This window comes from Ahaetulla prasina, chromosome 1 (assembly GCF_028640845.1).
Source record: "Ahaetulla prasina isolate Xishuangbanna chromosome 1, ASM2864084v1, whole genome shotgun sequence".
NCBI classification, from domain to species: domain Eukaryota; kingdom Metazoa; phylum Chordata; class Lepidosauria; order Squamata; family Colubridae; genus Ahaetulla; species Ahaetulla prasina.
The window spans coordinates 50,264,448-50,284,467 of record NC_080539.1 but is presented as its reverse complement, the minus strand read 5'-3'; the positions used below and the strand labels follow the sequence as shown (position 1 = coordinate 50,284,467).

Here is a 20,020-nt window from a genome sequence, read left to right as displayed (position 1 = left end):
CTGAATAAACGACAATTGGAGTTCAGGCAACATAGAATCATAAAAATGATTTTCAAACAACTGTGGCTGGATTCACAAAATACATTAAGCCAAACCCCAAACTATATTATGCCTCAGGAGCTTGAACAGACCTAATAATCATAGCCACTAAAGGGACTTGAGTGTCAAAATCGATTGTTCACTATGGATCACATCATGTGAACTGCTGTAGCAATCTTTTCATTTGAAAATCCCCATCCCATCCCCATCTTTGCTGAACATTTTTTGTGAGTATGAAGGGTGTTGACACATGTTGACATAAATGGTACCTATCACTCTGTTTGTTTATGAGTTTCATGCTGGCCTAGCAAATCTGCTTCTGTACTTATCAATATGTCTTATAAAGTTTACCTTCCTCATGCATGAGGGAAGCATATGTGGATATACTTTGAATGATTTATTTTCTCTCTTAGATTATGCTTTTAAATACTTGCTTCACTTAAAACATATTTCTCTACTGTAAAAGCTTTTCAAATTCTGCTAGAGTGCCTTTGGTGGCAAAGTTGTTTGCTGAATGAACAAAAAATGGAAGAAAGTTTAACTGGAAAATTAGATTCCAGATCTTCAAAGTACTTGAGTTAAAAAAAAACCAGAAAGCAAAAAAGACTGTCTTACATTTTTGACAGCGTTTATTTATGACATAAAGTGAGGTGGAGGGGAGACAGATATGCTTGGGTGTCAATTCAGTGGATGATTTGCAAATGATTGTCCAAAGATTTTGGGATTGTGATTATGTAACAATGGCAATAGTAAAATCCAAAGAAACTTAGATATAGATAGCTTGGTCTATGCAGCTCATTTCTGAATATGGTTCAAGAATGTATCAGGCATTAAATTTGGCTTCAGGCAGAATTTTTTTCTTCTAATGCAGGGGTCTCCAACACTGGTCCCTTTAAGACTTGTGGACTTCCTGGCTGAGGAACTCTGGGAGTTGAAGTCCACAAGTCTTAAAGGGACCAAAGTTGGAGACCCCTGTTCTAATGTATAAAAGCTGCAAGTTACCTCATTCCTAGTATGCAAGTGATGGTGCTCAAACCCTCCACTGAAGCCTTCCTGAGCTCTTTCTGCTAGAACCAGTCCTGTCTGCATTGTGCCCTGCTTAAATGCTGAAGATACAGCTGAATGCAGCCTGACTTGACATCAGCCTAATTATATCCAGTCACCTCATTTACATAATGATTCAGCCAACCTTCATAATGTAAAGCATGCATTCCTTGGTCTTCAACAGGAAATACATCTTTGCTCTTCCTTTACTGCCCCAGGGATGAATCAAACTCTCTATCTGCACTTTTTTTTTTCCATACTGAGCTATGTGTCTGTGAGTATATGAACTGATTGCTACTGATTGAAGATCCAGAAGAATCTAAGTGCTCTTTAAGAGTGCTGGATGCTATTATGGATGGCATAATTTCAGATGCATATCGGACATAAATGCAATCGAGAGAGTCCAGAGATATTTCACAAGAAGAGTCCGCTACTCTGCTTGCAATAAAATACCTTATGCCACCAGACTCCAAATTTTGGGCTTAGACAACTTAGAACTATGCCGACTTCAGTCTGATCTAAGCATAGTACATAAAATTATCTACCACAATGTCCTACCTGTCAATAACTACTTCAGCTTCAACCACAACAATACACGAGCAAATAATAGATATAAACTCAAGGTAAACCGCTCCAAACTCGATAGCAGAAAATAGACTTCAGTAACAGAGTGGTCAATGCCTGGAATGAACTACCTGACTCTGTAGTTTCTTCCCCAAACCCCCAACACTTTAAGCTTAAGCTGTCTACTTAAACTACTTAACCAAACTACTTAAACTTAAACTGTCTACCTCACCCCATTCCTAAGAGGTCTGTAAGGGGCATCCATAAGTACACCTGCGTGCCTATCGTCCCTGTCCTAATATTCCTTTTTACTTACTTTTTCATCTATCCAAATTATGTTTATAATTTTACCTGTTATCTTATATATGACTGACAAATAAATAAATAAATAAAATAAAATGTAGGGCCTTCCTTTTTATACCCTTGAATTTTAGTTGACTTGCAAGATTACCTGAATCATTGTGGCTGCTCTCCTGGTATACTACTGGATGGAAGGTCTGAAGAAGACACCTTGTCTTTAGGAGTTATATTACATTTTGCTGCTTTTGTTTCATTGGCAATTACTGGTTTCTCTTTTCATAGTTGCTGCTAAAAAGTGAGAATTCGTGCTGTCTTGGCTCTCCATATCTCAGTCTCTACACCATAATCATTACAGTAGATCAGTAACAGAGTTGGAAGGGACCTTGGAGGTCATATAATCCAACCCCGTGTTCATGCATGAGACCTGTACTAGGGATTCGAACCACTGAACTGCCAACCTTTTCTGATCGACAAGCTCAGTGTCTTAGCCACTGAGCCACCTTTGTATAACTTATCATCCTAAAGTTTCTCCCATGAGAACTTGCTCTTTGTGAATTTATGAATTTATGCTTACCAACCCTTACCTTTGAATCCTACAAATCTGGTCAAAAGCAGAAATCTACTTTAATAATGTTCAGCTGCACTTCCCATCCACTCAAAGTGAGGGATTTCACTGCCAGTTTAGACTTGAATGACAATATGCTATTAAAATATTTGCAACCCATCACAGAAGTAGAACGAATCGGGGAATCCAAAGGCAATGTTGGAGACTTTAGGGGTCTGTGTATATTGCATTCCAACTACATTTAGATATTCTAGAAGGAAAATTTATTAAGTCTTTTCATTCTGATACAATTCCTTTGGCAAATTCTATCTGTTTTTATTACTCTGCTTATATAACTCTTAATGATTGGTTCTTCCTTGACCAACCATGACTTAACAATGAATGACATGTATTCAAGAAACAAATAAATATCACTTTAGAGAATGTAAAAATAGTCCCCTATTCATTCAGTACAAGATGTGCTATCTCTTAAAACAGAGTTCCCCAACACCAGGGGTGAAATCCAGCAGGTTCTGACAGATTCTGAAGAACCAGTAGCACAAATTTTGAGTAGTTCGGAGAACCGGTAGCAGAAATTTTGAGTAGTTTGGAGAACCAGCAAATACCATCTCTGGCTGGTCCCAGAGTGGGGAGGGAATGGAGATTTTGTAATATCCTCCCCCCAGGAGTGGGGAGGAAATGGGGATGGAATGGGGATATTGCAGTATCCTTCCCCTGGAGTGGGGAGGGAATGGAGATTTTGTAATATCCTCCCCCCAGGAGTGGGGAGGAAATGGGGATGGAATGGAGATATTGCAGTATCCTTCCCCTGGAGTGGGGAGGGAATGGAGATTTTGTAATATCCTCCCCCCAGGAGTGGGGAGGAAATGGGGATGGAATGGGGATATTGCAGTATCCTTCCCCTGGAGTGGGGTGTGAATGGAGATTTTGCAGTATCCTTCCTCTGCCACGCCCACCAAGCCACACCACGCCCACAAAGCCACGCCCACAGAACTGGTAGTAAAAAAATTGGATTTCACCACTGCCCAACACCCCCACCCACCCACACCAGTCCGTGGCATGTCAGAAACTGGTCCGTGCAAACAAATAAAGCCCCATCCACAGGATGCAGGCAGCACATGAAACCACTCTGCCTCCGGTCCGCGTAAAAACCTCTCACCACAGAAATGGTCTCTGGTGCCCAAAAGGTTGGGAAGAGGGAGGGGCTGTCTTAAAAGACATATAAACAATTATAATAGACTAAGAAAAGGCAGGCCCTGAGAGAGATAAGAAATTAATTGATATATACCTCTTGATCCAATATATTTTCTATTCTGGTAATTTACAACTCTTTAGTCTGTTCCTTCACCCTCTGCTTCTAATTCTGCTTCTGTTCTTCGTTTATTAACCCATAGGTTGGATCAGACTAAGAAACCAATGCTTTATCAGTCTAAAAATAAATTTGATTAGAGACAGAATCTTGCAATTCTAAATTCCCTCCTCCTTCACTTTATCTTCCTGTGAATTAGTGGAGGATTTGTCTAATGAGTTTTCTTGGCATGGACTTAAGCTGCAACTGTCTGATCATTGCCTTGATTACAGTTCTTCCCACTGTCCTTCAAGGCCATTCTCTATGCTCTCTACATCACCATTTTAGGTTGCTATATGCACAGGTGGACTTGGATGTGAACTGGATTATAAGTGAGAACATTCTGACGGAGGTGAGGCAGGTTTTAGACAAGGTTGTTCTCTTCTTTATTGCACTCTAAAAACTAAAGGAGAAGCAGTGTCTCCCCTGCATCAGAAGTGACGAAAGTTTGTAGCCAGCCAGCAGCTGGTAAAACACCTTTTTTTCCTGGCTGAAAGATTATGCAAAGCCAATGTTCGGTAGCAGTTGAGAAAGAACTGATGGAAACAGAAGCTAAACAATTTCATGGCTAAATTTTGTCTAAGAACTTTGCTCAGGAAGCAAAGGAAAACAGAACTGTTCATAAGATTGTTATTTATGTGTTATGTCTACACTAAGTCCTCAATTTACAACAATTCATTTAGTGAACATTCAAAGTTACAACTGCACTGAAAAAAATGATGTAAGACCATTTTTCACACTTATGACCGTTGCAGCATCCCGATGGTCATGTAATTTACATTCGGATCCATGCATATTTATGATGGGTGCAGAGTCTTGGGGTCAAGTGATCCCCTTTTGCAACCTTCTGACAAGGAAAGTCAATGGGGAAACCAGATTCACTTAACAACTATGTTACTACGGTTTAGGGCTTAGGGCCCGGGTACTTACGGGACCGCCTGCTGTTACCGTATGCCTCCCATCGACCCGTACGCTCTCACAGAGAGGGTCTCCTCAGGGTGCCGTCCGCCAAGCAATGCCGGCTGGCGGCCCCCAGGGGTAGGGCCTTCTCTGTTGGAGCACCTACTCTCTGGAACGACCTTCCCCCCGGTTTGCGTTTAATATCTGACCTTCGGACCTTCCGCCGGGAATTAAAAACTCATTTATTTGTTCAAGCGGGACTGGACTGATTTTTTAAATTTTTAAATTTTAAATTTTAAATTTTTTAATCTTTTGTAATTTTATATGGGGTATTTTAGGTTGGTCAATCTGACGGTTTTAATTCGGCCACTATTGAATAGGTATTTTAAATTGATATTTTTAACTTTGTATATTTACTGTTTTTTATCCTGGCTGTACACCGCCCTGAGTCCTTCGGGAGAAGGGCGGTATAAAAATTTAAATAAATAAATAAATAAATAAATAAAACTTAACAATTGCAGTGATTCACTTAACAAATATGGCAAAAAAGTCTAAAATGGAGCAAAACTCACTTAACAAATTTCTCATTTAGCAACATAAATTGTAGTCGTAAGTCGAGGACTACCTGTATTTCTATTTTTTACTGATTTTTCAAACTTGTTTGCATTTGAGTATTTTATTTCTATTTGGAACGTGCCTACGTTGATCTATGAATGTGATAATCTATTCATTCCTTCATTTTAGCTTCCATGGCTTTGTTTTCCATTTGGTTCTGGTTGGGGAACCTTAGAGTTAGTAGATCACACTAGCTTTAAAAATGTCTATTCTTGATATAAAAGTGCAGCAATAATAGTAAGAAAAATATATTTGAGACATTGACTATACCTCGCAGGAACCATATATTGATGGCAAATAAGCACACGTCCTGAGTTAAACACCTGAAAAATAACCATAACATATGTAAGAAATCAAATGTCTCTCATGTCCCTTCAAAATCTCCAAGGTCAGTGAAAAAAAAGACTGTGCCAACACAAGGCATTTAAAGATCATTTAAAGATATGTTTTCCTTAGTTGCTCCTTGTCTATATTGTTTCCAAGATACTTTTACAGCATGCCTTTTTCATTCCAACATCTATAAAATATAGGTATAAAGCAGTAAAGCAATGTGTATTTACATATCTTTACCCCTCTTGTGTAATAGTTGGTGGAAATTGTCTGTCCTTAAGCCTAAGAAGGTTTAGCACTTTTAGAAGCAAACAGATATTTGATAGTCCATCAGGGATGAGCTCCATAAATATCTTATTTGTAGAAATGTGACAATGCCTCCATGAGTCTTATAATCTCTTTTTTAAGCAGTTCCAATAGAAAAAGTTAGCCCTATTTTGCATTTATCAAAAAAAGTTTGGGCAGATCTCTGAGAACCACTCTGAAACAGACAAAGTTATGAAGATTTTGGCAAACAGACAAAGTTATGAAGATTTTGGCAGGATATTGTTTTCATTATTTTAACTTATTATAGACTATGTTATTTAAATTTGGCTTTTAATTTGCATTGTGTCTTCTAAAGTTCTGGAACAGGTAAAGCTATACACTGAACTAATTGAAGTATTATCCTTACTTATTTTCTAAATAAGTAAATGGTCTTATGAAATCCAAATCCAGAAATATAGCTAAATATTTACAGTAAATCTTTTTTTTTTACTTAATCTAAGGTTGATTTATAATGTTTCAATGGCATCTATTTTTTTTTTCTTCCTTTAAGCCAATGCCTGCTTAGAGTGCATTAAAAATCCTGTAAGAATTCTCAGGAAAACAACACACCCTATGAAAAGAACACAGTGGAATTCTAATAATAAATATTTATTTCCTTCTCTTGCAGATTGATTTGGAGCCAGAAGGAAGAGTGTACGTCATCATAGATCTTTCAGGCTCTTCAGGTGAAGGTAAGATTGCTAGATTTTATTGTATTCCCAAGAGCTCTTTATCTGAACATACAGATTTCTGTGTGTCTCAGGCACAGGAAGCCAAGCCAATCAAGGACTCCCTTACATATGTGGGCATGCATACATTCTAAGAAGAAAGTTCCCAGATGTTTATAGAGGTTTTCAATCATCCAGGTCACGGCTGTCCCAAAGATGCATTCTTTCAAAAGGCAACTGGACTACTTCTGAAGAAGCTTCTTGGATGAGAAGCGAGATGTCTTCAAGCAAAACAAGAAAGTCCAGTTGCCTTTAGAAAGAAAGCACCTTTGGGACAAAATTCTCAGAAGATTGACAGATGGAAAAAAACAAAACAGCTCCCAGCAGAAAGAGCATTTTGATAGGGAACCTATTCAGTGGTGGGATTCAAATAATTTAACAACTGGTTCTCTGCCCTGATAATTTTTCCCAACAACCGGTTTGCGAAACTGCTCAGAAAGTTAACAACCGGTTCTCCCGAAGTGGTGCGAACTGGCAGAATCCCACCACTGAACCTATTACTTAGAGAAGTGCGGAGGCTTTTCCACTGGATGCATTCCAGCAGAAATTAAACAGCCAATTGTTAAGGATGCTTTAATTTGGATTCCTGTATTGAACAAGAAGTTGGAGTCTCTTCTTCTCTGTGATTCTGCTGTAGCAACATGCCACATGTTAGGGTTTTTTTAAAAAAATATTCAGCTAGTGATGGAATAAATCTGATACTGTGTTTCTTTCTCTGTTTTTCTGCAGCCAGGAGATTATAGCCTTGACCAATGCCTAAAGGACAACCTTGGAAGTTTCATGCAAATAGTTCTGAACTTTCTAAAATGGGGGGGGGGAGAATAAAATAATAATTATTGTGGGACATGGTACAAGTTTTGACTGACAATATTTATCACAATATAGAGTGTACAGAATATTGTTAGGCAATACTTGTACCATGTCCCATGAAGATTATTTTATTCTCTTTTTTTAAAGAAAGTTCAGAGCTAATTGCATGAATATACACACAGACACAAAACACACACCCCTACCCAAACCTTGTAGTAGAATGCTATTAACAGTCTATAAGATTGTTCAGAGAAACTGAATGCATTGGTTCATTGATCATCATTTGGTGCATTATCTGGTTTCAACTATATTTACGTGATTTGTCCATTGAACTTGATACTTGTACTTTACTGTTATGACCAGTAGAAGCAAAATAGAACCAGCATATTGATTTGAAAAAAATGTCTAAAATTAATATACAAATATATATATATATAGTTGCCCATTTTAATGAAATAATTTGGGGCAGCTAACAAGTATAAAAGCAATAATGTTTATATAAAAATAATAGGGTTAGGTGCACTGGGTAAAAACAAATCTCCATCAACCAAGGCAAAAACACCATGCTATATATTTAATTATATGTGTGTGTGTATTGGCTAATGGTCAGTGACTAATGGAGTTTGTATTCCTTCATTTGCCCTTTCTTGCAAACAAACTTGTTTTTTTTAAAGCGGCTTCTGCATAATCAAAAACAGCTTAGATTTTAAAAATACATTGGATTGTATTCTTTCTTAATAATCTCCAGAAGAGTTTTGAACTGCTGGGATATATTTATTAAATAGCTAAGAGTGTTTTGATTTCAAATGTTGATGTAAGCTTTTTTTCTTCTTCTTTTTTGGTCCTTTACCCAGTCACTGAATAGAAATGCCTGTGTATTTTGTAAACAGGCTGTTTTCTAGATGGGTATTATTTACATATATTATGTATTATTACATAGGCATCACCGGGGGAAAAAAGAGTAAGATATATTTTCTTGGCTTTTTAAAGTGGAACAACAATGTTTTGATTATGGTGGAACTTTTACTCACAAGTATTAATCAGTGTGTAGACTTGTTGGCCTATCCTCAGATCCATCCTGTCATTAGGCAAATGAAACAGTAGACCCTTAAGCAACCAGTATTGATAACAAAATATATATATATATTTGTAAACTAAATTATTATTGTATCCTTATTGCCAGAGATTAAAAAAGGTACTGGTGGGATTTTCTGCCCCCTGCCAAAATAACACATCGGACTTAACTTCACTTGAGAGTGTGGAAAGCACCATTTGTGCCTTGGCTTAGCTTCGAACATTGAAATGTCTTGGAGTAAACATACACACTCTTACACCTCCTGTATTCCTGTCTTGCTTGTGAGCCTTCCCAGAGCCTTCTTTTTGGCAATCCACTGAGAGAAACAAAGTGCTGGATTAAGTGGACTTTTGGCCTTACATTCTTCCTTACAGGAAGAATGAGAAGACCCAAACAGGAAGCCTATCCCAACTCATGCAAACTCTTTCCCTAGCCATTTTAGAGGAGAGGGAAAGAACGATTTAAAACTGGGATATAGAATTTTCCAGGAGACAAGGAGTAACTGCCTTTCCTCCTTTCCTTCTATTTTTAAGTTCTATTGTTCCTCCTCAGTAAGTGTTTCTATAGTTGCATTGAGCAGCCTCCAGGGATATAGTATTATTCTAGTATGCTTGTTTGAACAGTGCTTTCTCATCTCCCCTTCTCCTTTCCTACAGTTTATTTTGTGTGTTTGTGTGTCCCTCTGTCTGTGTAAATGCACACATATATTTATAGTCAAATTTTCGCAAACATAATTCCAAAGCAATATATAGTATCATATAGTAGTAATCTTAAAGCAGAATATGAAATAATTTTAACCAGAACACTCACTTCAATTCAAAAAAATTAACTTTGTACCAAAATGCAAAGGTTAAGCCAGAAATCAGAATTATGGAACACATTAATAGACACATAAGCATGGAGTCTGTAATGTATCTAACGGATGCTGAAAATTAACCAGGATCTGTGCAATTGTGGCCAGACTGAGAAGGATTTTATGCTCATGGCACCTATATCCAAAACCCTTCTAGAATGATATTCCATCATAATCTAATATCATTAAGACAAATAAAATGGGCAAATATAGCCACCTTCAATCTCAGTGGAAGAGCAGTGAAATTTAGGAATTAAAAAAGAGAAAAGGGGCTTCTTTTGATTTCCAGTCATATCTCTAAATGTCAGATAACTTTAAAACAAACATTTTAAAGGTATCTCTCACCCATAAAAAGGAGGAATAAAACATGGCTCTGTTAGACTCTGAACAGAACCTGGAGTTTTTTTTTAAAACAAATGAATCAAGAAGAATTGATTTAACTAATCTGGTTGTTGTTATTTTAGCATTTTAACCCCCTTAATATCACAAATATCTAGATGAGCAGAATATTGTTTCTTTACTATTAGCTATTTACTATTAACACTTTGTTAGTTGTTCAGTAGGAGACATTTCTATTCATTTTTTAACTGGAAATTTAACTTTGATGCAAGCAGCAAATCCATGGTTTCTGCAGAGCCTCTTTGCAATTCTGAACATTTAAAAATAGCATGTTTTGCATTTGGAAACAAATTGATGCCTTTCTATTTTTGCTTGTAATGAGTGATACAGGCACAGCAAGTACTCACAAGAGCTCAACTTTTTTCCAAATGAAAGCTGCAATTTTCAGAATTTTAGCAAGGTCTTATAGATTAGAAGTAGTAGCCAACCTCCCAATTTGCCTAATCAGCATTTAATTTTTAAATTCACAAGTAGCTTTTTTGAAATCATAGTGACAGATTGCTTATGATATCTCTGAATTTTTATACTGGAGGTTAAATATACATGTTGCAAAACAGAAGAGCAATAATATGCAGTACATATGTCTTGTACTGGCCAAAAGGTTTAGCCTCTGCTTTTATCAACATCATAGGCCAAAGATCAGATTATTCAAATTCATGAAGGGAGCTGTCCAATAGGAGCACTGTTGCTTCAACAACAGGTAGACTTCAACTAAGTAAACTAAGTACAGCAGTATTGCAGTCCCACCCTTTCTTTGGTCACTCGAGGGCTTCTTTCTCATATTTGCAATGGTGACGTTTCTAATGTATTAACAAACAAGAATTACCTCACTGACAGTGATTGTTCTGGTGGCATCAAAAGAGCAATCAGCATTCTTCAAGGCCTTTTGTTCTCTACAAGCATTACAGACAATGATAAATTATCCCCCTTCCTTCATTTGGGGTATAAAGGATGCTAGAAGAGAAGAGGTGGCACCTGACATTAGATCTGATCTACACAAAATGTTATCTATCAACCAACCATTTTTTTTTATCCTTGGTCACCACATCAGCTTTCACTTTTCATGAAGACAGAAAAACCCTGGGTGCTTATTGAGTTCTGCCCCCATCTTCTTATCCTTCTTGAGGCCATGAAGACCTGCCTGTTCATGCAAGCGCTGGGCTACGATGGAAGTGAGCCCAGCAAATGTAGAATTGAAGAGATGTTGTGGTTCTTTGGTGGGAAGAATGGTGTATTGCATATTGTGGCTTTGTATTTCATTTTTTTATGGACTGTTACTGTGAAGCACTTGAAATTATCATGTACACCATAAGGAGTCATGTACATTTTCTAAATAATTGAATTTCTAAATAATTGAATTGTAATTGGCACTAACAATATAATATTCTTGGATCAGTTTTGCTCAATCATTTTTATTCTTATAATGATTTAACCTGCCTTACATGTAAAACATGAGTTTGGTCTTTTTCATTTTTAATGTATATATACTATTTTTATACTTTGAAGTAAGAAGAGTTTTATATGTCTTGTACATCTGCTATGAGATCCAGTTGGATGAAGAACAGTATAGAATTATTTTAATCAAATGCAATTAAATAACATAATCTATTCTTTTTTAAATGACATCCTTATTACATTTGCTCATCTTTATTATTTTTTAGTACAAACCTAATGTTGTATCTGGGTGGATCAGAATGGATTCAGAGAGATTTTAACTAGTATATAATTCAGTGGTCTTGGGAAAATCTCTGTAAACATCTGTTTCTAATTTGTATTAATAAAAAGAATTATAAGAGTCTGGTTTTCAAGCTGAACAAAAAAAGGACTTTAGTGTTATACGTACGAATGATTAATATTGTAAGTTTCTTTTTGAAACATCATATAAAGTCTTTTGTTGACCTCTGTTGACCCTTGTCCTCCATTGAACAAGATTGTAAGTGATAGTTATAGCAGCTCTAAAAGAAATTCTAACCTTCCACGCAGATGTATATCCTTTGTTCCAACCATCCAATTTTTCTACAATGGTACTTCTGTTAAGACGGGAAAAAGAAGCACAGAAATAGTTTCAACTTATTCATATCCATAGTAGCACTGTTGTCATTCTGTCTTGGTTTGAACGTTTTTGTGGGTAAGCTTCTTGATTCATTGTCGAAGGTGTTTTTCTCCATCTGTGTGCCTCCTGAGGACATTGATTTGAGCCTTTGTGACCTTAATAATCATCAGTTTTGATTATCTTTGAATCAGCAGTTTGGAGAAGAAAGTACGTCTCCATTTGCTTCTCTTCTGAGGAAAGACAATAGTTTTAACTGTTATTTCTTCTTCCTTAGCTCACTCTTTTTAATGGGTTGGCAATTGTCCCAAGAACACATTGATTTTCTGTAGTAAGCTGACTTTCCTCTTTAGTAAGCATTATTTCTCAAATGAAAGGTATCCAGAGACTTTTTTTAAAAATGCCTTTTAAAGCCACTTTTTGCATCTTGGTATCTTGAGATTGCAGATCAGGGCAGATCATGTTATGAATGCTGCTCTTCCCTAGAAGACAACTGTAGAGCCCAGAAGACCTTTACTGGGATGTCCACCCTAAATATAGGGTGGCTTTGGTATGAAACTTAAATCTGAACTTTTTGTTCTCTGCATGTGTATATACTGTAATCCCATTGTGCTCTCATATGTAACCTACATCTGTCATTCTATGACCAGTTGAATTAAAATAAAGTAACATTTATTCTGTTACCCTCTCCTCTATCATAAAGCCATTTCCTGAAATTCTTCAATTTAAGCAGGCAACTACGGTAGCTCTCATATATGTAGGGGAAAGAAACTGGCTAAGCCAGGGGAAGGAGTCAAATGTGGACTTAGTCTGGAATCCCTACATGGGTACCAGAGGGCACAGTCTGACACCCCCCCCTCCCTTGAATAGCATTTAACCTTATCTAATATCACACAGGTGCAAAACATTAGTCTGAGAAGATTCCTATATATAAAGTTATGCAATAAATCAGCTAATTGAATTCTTCACATGTGGATCAGGTTGTTTGGACCTGACAATATGGGTTCTAAATCTCACAATGGAGCTGCCCATAATGACCCAGAAAAACAAAACAATAACAGAACAGTATAAAGAAGGCTTGTAAAATAAAGCCAAAGATAAACAATTTTTTTCAAGTCTTTATTTCACAATAGAACCAATCATGATAGGTCACAGGCCTGTTTTTCAGAGCAGGCTGTTTACAGGTTTCCTGCTGCCATCAGGAAGGTGAGTTCATATTGTTCCTAACAAATACTGCTCAGTTGGTGGTAAGATTTCTTGAAGGATTGTTCTAACAGTGGATAGATGGGGTGAGTGCTCTGAGTTTTAATCACTGAATGCACATAAAGTGATAATCAGCATTTTGAATTGGGATCAGAAATGAGCCAGCAATTTGTGAAAGAGTTGTAGAAGTTGAAGGTTTTATATTTGTAAACACTGAGATTGATTAAATAAATGATTGAAGACCAGGGCAACCTGGTCTTTAAAAATTCAGTAGAATACATTGGGGATATTATAGTGTTTGTGTCTCAAAAACATCTTCAAGAACTGAAAGAAATTCCAGGAACATCTGTCTCCTTGATTGGCAGACATTATAAATTTGCTTTCTGCCAGTATCTGATTTAACAAAACAGGACAGCCACCAAAGTTCAATTGCTAACTGCTTCTGTAGCCTTTCTTAACCCTTTAGTGTTATGTTAATGTACAGTTACCCATGACAATAATGGATCTTGAAAACATCTATCATTAAAATAAGCATTTCTTGGCTCAGTTCTAATGAAAGGTCTGGTTCAAATTCAGTATTTGTCATCAATTTGTCATCTCCTTTCTAAACTTCTTTCAGGAAGCAAATGAGGTCTTGTCTCCCTTAATTCTTTAGGGATATATGTGCCCCTGGCTAGAATAACTAGGAAATCTGGTGAAGAACTTTGTTCATAAAGCCCACTGCAACTACATAGCAAAAAAGGCTCTAAGAGTTGTTAACCTAATCTTACGTAGCTTCTTTTCCAAAAACACCACACTACTGACCAGAGCATATAAAACTTTTGCTAGGCCAATTCTTGATTACAGCTCGCCTGTCTGGAACCCATACCACATTTCTGACATCAATACAGTTGAATGTGTCCAGAGGTATTTTACGAGAAGAGTTCTCCACTCCTCCATAACCAACAAAATACCTTATCCCACCAGACTTGAAATCCTGGATTTAGAAAACTTGGAACTCCATCGCCTTCGACAGGACCTGAGTTTAGCTCATAGAATCATCTATTGTAATGTCCTTCCTGTTAAAGACTACTTCAGTTTCAACTGCAATAATACAAGAGCCACCAATAGATTTAAACTTAATGTCAACCACTCCAATTTGGATTGCCGAAAATATGACTTCTGTAACAGAATTATCTGTGCTTGGAATGCATTACCTGACTCTGTGGTCTCTTCTCATAACCCCAAAAGCTTTAACCAAAATCTATCCACTGTTGACCTCACCCCATTCCTAAGAGGACTTTAAGGGGCGTGCATAAGAGCACAAACGTGCCTACCATTCCTGTCCTATTGTTCTTTTCATATATATATTTCTGGAAAAATGCTCTTGACTATAGCCAAGCAGTTCCTCTTGTTTGAGAGACCACAACCATTTTCTTCCTGTTTACAGTTGCTTCAAAAACTAGATAATAGTTTTCAACTTGCATCCTCTTCTTCCTCTGTATCCAGGTTTTTGAGAATCAGATACTTTCTCATTAAATGCTGGGAGATAAGGCAATGGATTATATTTGTCTTGTTGCATGTGCTTAATTGAAAGCACCAGTTTGGATTTCGGCACACAAGTGGGAAGGTTAGTCTTCAATAAAATATCATAGTTCAGAGATGTAGGTGGGATAGTTATGTGTCACCAACACACTGAAATCTTATAGTTTCCTTGCTTTCAAATCACGGCTTTAGCACAACTGTTTCATTTTAACCAGCACTCACTGAACCAATTCATAGCATCTCTACAGGAAGACCATTATAAAGAAAGTATCAAAACAATTGAGGTTTGTCATGTTAACTATTATGGAGGGCCCTCTTAAGAATTCGTATTAATAGAAAGTCATTTAAAATGAATATTGTGCATTCCTAAGGTGAGTTTCCTTTACCCAAAGAACCTTCTGCCTACACTTTTTTCCCCACCATGCATTTAGCATAATTATTACATTCTATGAAATGAATAAAAGGTTTCCCATTTCAGATACCACACAGGTTACATCTAAGTATTGAACAACGCCTTAAAAATTCAGGCAGTGCTCCTTTTTGTACATAATGAAAACAGTAAACACCAAATGTGAAAGGCACTTTGTAATTTTAGTATGTAGAGCAAATTAAATGGACCTTGTTTTGGATCCAAAGTTTAAAATGGAGAAAGGAAGCTTTTGGGTAATCAAGCCCAGTATTGCTAGGGTGATATTCTGCAACGTATATGTGTTTGAATCAGGGGTGAAATCTACTTACCTTCCCTACCAGTTCGGAAGTGCACACATGCCTGTGTGCAAGCAGACCTTCTGCACATGCTCAAACCCTTCTGTGCATGCACAGAGGGTAAAAAGCAGGTTACTTCCAGGAAGTTAAAACGAGGAAGTAACGACCGGGTGGGTGGCGGAGCCTTGCACTGCCGTCGCTACCGGTTCTCCGAACCACCCGATGCCATCGCTACCGGTTCAGCTGAACCAATCCAAACCAGTAGCATTTCACCCCTGATTTGAACGCATTCCAGTTTTTTGAAACATTTCCAACATTTCAGCAGGATGGCCTCCAACACTCAAGATCATGCACATATATCTGTTCACATCAAGATGGCTATTGTTCATTTAGTTTAGCAACTTGTATTTTCTCTAAGTCTAGATTCCTGGAAAATGCTCCCTTACATATATACATACATACATACATACATACATACATACATACATACACACACACACACACACACACACACACACACACACACACACAAAGTGTTTTTCTGTCGAAGCACTTGGTCTACCCCAATATGGGAGGGAGCATACTGCTTACCCTCAGGCTCCCTCCCATATTGGGGACTTTCAGTTGAGGGTAGTTTCAGTTATTGTAACTTTAAAAAAATATTCTGTTATTATGCCTCTAATCTAAACTTCTATGAGAATGCAAATTTTAAACTCTTCTGTCATGGAATGCCCAAAAAATAAAGTGTTGCAGAATTTAGAAAAAGAGAAGTTGTTCAAGGTAAAGGTTAGAAAAGTTATCCTAGTACTGACTGATTTTCCCAGCACCTCAGGGGAAAATATTTCCTGCTCATCGTTTCCTAGAGGTGAAAATACTAAGACTGGGACTTGGGATCTTAGGTATGAAAAGCAGGAATACCACTGACCACTAGGATCATTTAAAAATTTAAAAGGTGTAGGGTTTCCTGCCTGGGCAGGGGGTTGGACTAGAAGGCCTCCAAGGTCCCTTCCAACTCTGATGTTATGTTATGTTAAAAAAAACACCTTTTATTCAGGATATATGGCCTTTCCAGGTCTCTGATTAACAACAGGATATCAGGATAAAACTGACAGTATCTCTTGCTTCATATTAGGCTGTCAATTATTGTCATCAGAAGCCAGTGCTATTTACTGGCCATAAATAAGATTATCCACACTCTGACTGCTGATAGTGAATAATGGGAACGATCTAGATTAGAGCAGTGATTCTTAATCTTGGCCACTGTAAAATGTGTGGACTTCAACTCTCAGAATTCCTTGGCCATCATGGGAAATTCTGGCAGTTGAAGTCCAGAACTCCAAAGAGATCAAGGTTCAGAAACATTGTTCTAGAAAGTTTATTGCAAAATATCATTATAGACCATGGGAAACTATCTAATTGAATTCTAGATACCTGTGTTAGCTGCTGCAGTTGCTAAGAGACTTTTTAAGGAAATGGGTACTAAAGGGTAGAATAATAAATAACTAATCTAAATCTACTTTTGTCTGATTCAGAGTGCTTCAGTAAATGTTACCTACAGCCTGTGTGCCTTCTCTTTCAAACTGAGAAACCATCTGTTTCCCTTGCCTACAATTTCTAAGATTAAGGCACTGCTAATTGTTTTTTTTTTCCAAATCCATCCTGCAAAGCCTGTTGAGATTGGCTGATATTGTACAGAATACAGGATATTAACAGTAATTCTTTAATTTAAACAGGAATTGAAATGATTTTTTCTTTTTTTCTATTAATTTTCCTTTTTTTGGTCACTTTTACTTTATTTTAATCACTTGAATATATCTTTCTTTTTACACTGTATAATCATTATCTTTTTTGTTAGGGATTGCACATGTGCATGCATGCACACAGATATTTCACCATTAAATTAAAAAATAAATACTGTTTCTGTTAGCTCATCCAAACTTTATTTATACTAGAAGAAATGTATGCTGTTCAGAAAAGAACACTTTGAAATGTTCCTTCCGTGGGGTAGTCCTGACTTTAACAGAAATTATGGACACTTTCACAAGATAGATTTCACGGTGTTCACCCCAATTCGCTTAAAAATCAGTTTAAAGGTGATCAGTTGTCTTCCATTCTGCTGCCTTTGAAATGCTAGGAGAAAATAGGGACCACTATTAACTAGTCAGTTCTTCCTCAAACGGATAGTTGGAAAGTTCACAAAATGTGACTCAAGTTGTAGCCCATCCTTTGGGCTACTACAGCCCATGGATTAGTTGATGTTAGAAAAATAATGCTTTCTAAGGAAACAGAGAAGGTGTAGGCCAGGTTACCAGCCTTGATTGCACTTGTGCCATACGCAATATTCCCTGCTATATGTAAGGACAGTGTCAGTGAGTTTTGGCACATTTGGGCCAGTATACTAGAAGTGCAACAAAAGCTCAGCTTTACTCTAATTATACCCGTTCTATGCAAAGTAGTACTTCTAGTTTGAAAAATACTTTGAAAGCTGAAATATTGTTGTCTGTATCCTGACGACAAAAATGTGCCTGCAATGTATTGCCATAAACTGGGAATGCCTTATAACAGTGATGGCGAACCTATAGCACGTGTGCCAGAGGTGGCACACAGTGCCCTCTCTGATGGCACATGAACCATCACCCCAGTTCAGCTCCACTGTGCACGTGTGCATGGCCAGCTGGTCGTCGGGTCTCTGCCGTCGGGGGGCCGCGTGCGCATGTGCACGGGGTGCATGCAGGGGGCTGGGCACATGCGGGGAGGCATGCATGCGGGCCACACGTGCATTGCATTTTAGGGGTTCAGGCGTGTGTGTGCACATTCGCACGCATGTGTGCAAGCTTTGGGCACTCGGTCCGGAAAAGGTTAACTGTCACTGCCTTATAATAACAACAAGAGCTGTTGTTTAGGTAAGCTGCTCATATTTGAAATGAAAACTACCAATAAAGGAGAATATTTGTAGCTCAGGATTGAAATGAGGAGTCCTTGGTGTTCTCTGAGCTTGGTTGCTAGCACTGATGTTAGGACTAGAGCAGAGGTGTCAAACTGTCGTGTCCCACTCCTCCGCTGACAGCCGGGTCAGGGAAATCCGAATCAGGCGTGCCTCTGCAGCTCTGCCAAAGTCCTAGCAAAGTTCTCAAGGCAGGCAGGAGACCAGAAAGTGACTTCAGCAAGATAAGGTAGACTTTGCCTGACTCAGAGAATGCCAGAAAGCAGATCCTTTATATAGGCCATGGGGTGTGGCTCCATGACTCAGCACTTATCCAGGCCTGCCCCTCCCTTCCTTCTGTTGCCTCCGTCTATCAAGTCTTCTGACGCGAGGGTCACTCCAGTCGGCAGCTGTTGGTAATAGACCTCCCTCAGGCTCACATGCTGTGGAGGAGGGGGAGGGGTCTAGTTGCTCCGTTTGCCTGGGCATGGAGCCAGAGCTGGGGGCTGGAGGCACTTCTTCCTCCTTGGCCTGTCTGGGCATGGAGCCAGGGCTGGGGCCAGGAGGCATGCTAGGACATTCCTCAGCGTTCGGAAGCAGATAAGATGGGCCCAGCTGCGGGGAAAGCGGACGAGGCACAACACAAACTCACGTCATCACAGCGGCATCACATGACATATTGGGGACTTTTTCCCCCTTTGCTAAACTGGGCATGGGCATGGCCAGTGTGTCAAACATCCGGCCCATGGGCCGGGAGTTTGACAGACCTGCACTAGTGTTACCACTGATGACACTACGTAGTTTGGGTAATGAAACATCTGCAAGAAAAGAACCAAGCTCAGAAAATACCAAGAATCCCTGGAATGAAAGCTATATACATTAGACCAGCATTTCTCAATCTGGGATTCTGGAAGTTAAAATTTACACATCTTAAAGTTGAGAAATGCTGTAGTAGATTAGAAGCTGAGATTTTTTGGTATTGGAGCTTAGAGTATTGGTTTTCTAACTATGCATTGCCAGCAGTTATATACAGCATTTTCTTCTTTTGTGTGTGTGTGATAATCTCTTAAGAATCTATACCAGAACAAGACCCTAGCATAGGACTATGATGTATGTAGTAGTCTGAATCTGTTCTGCCTTCATGTATTTATTCATATAGTCATTTAGCCAGTACCTCTTTCTCCCTTTTCCATTGTAACCTTAATTAATCACAAATTCCTGGATGATGGATGAGATGCTAAGTCTTTCTGGGAATGGAGAGGAAAGAGTTAAAGCTTACTTCAGCTCAAGGGCTGGAGTCAAGGAAAGGCCTGAGTTCTTGCCAATGAGAATGCAAACTGCCAACAAGCTGTGTTCAGCTGTAAGTAATGCAGAAAATAGCCAGCTTTCTCTGGTTCAAATAAATCAGTGCAGAGCAAAAAATAAGAGACCCAACACTGGCTCTTCAAATGAAGTGAAATCATGAAATCAATGAAATCTGGAGTCAACTTCCGACTAGCTAAGTCATCCAGTGACAGTACTTGTAAGTTCAGAGAGTTGTTAAACTATATTTGGATGGGAACACTATTGCTCTGAAACAAACTTATCTGCTAAATAAACATATAGGAGAGAAAGACAGCACTCTTGTACTTTTTAAGGGTTTATGTAGATGGATAAAAGCTTTGTCATGTGTAGCTTTTCTTGTTCCTTTGGGATAAATTGTTGATAATAAAACTTCATTGGCTGCTACTTTTCTCAGA

At 38.1% G+C, this 20,020-nt stretch overlaps 1 protein-coding gene across 1 annotated transcript in view; it reads left to right on the top strand.

The window, feature by feature from the left end:
* Window positions 1–20,020, top strand: part of PRKCE (protein kinase C epsilon) — a 355,908-nt gene that overhangs the window by 163,007 nt on the left and 172,881 nt on the right. Inside the window, exon 2 of the mRNA XM_058165212.1 lies at window positions 6,640–6,703. Coding sequence (XP_058021195.1) covers window positions 6,640–6,703 — 64 coding nt within the window. The remainder of the gene's footprint in view (window positions 1–6,639; window positions 6,704–20,020) is intronic.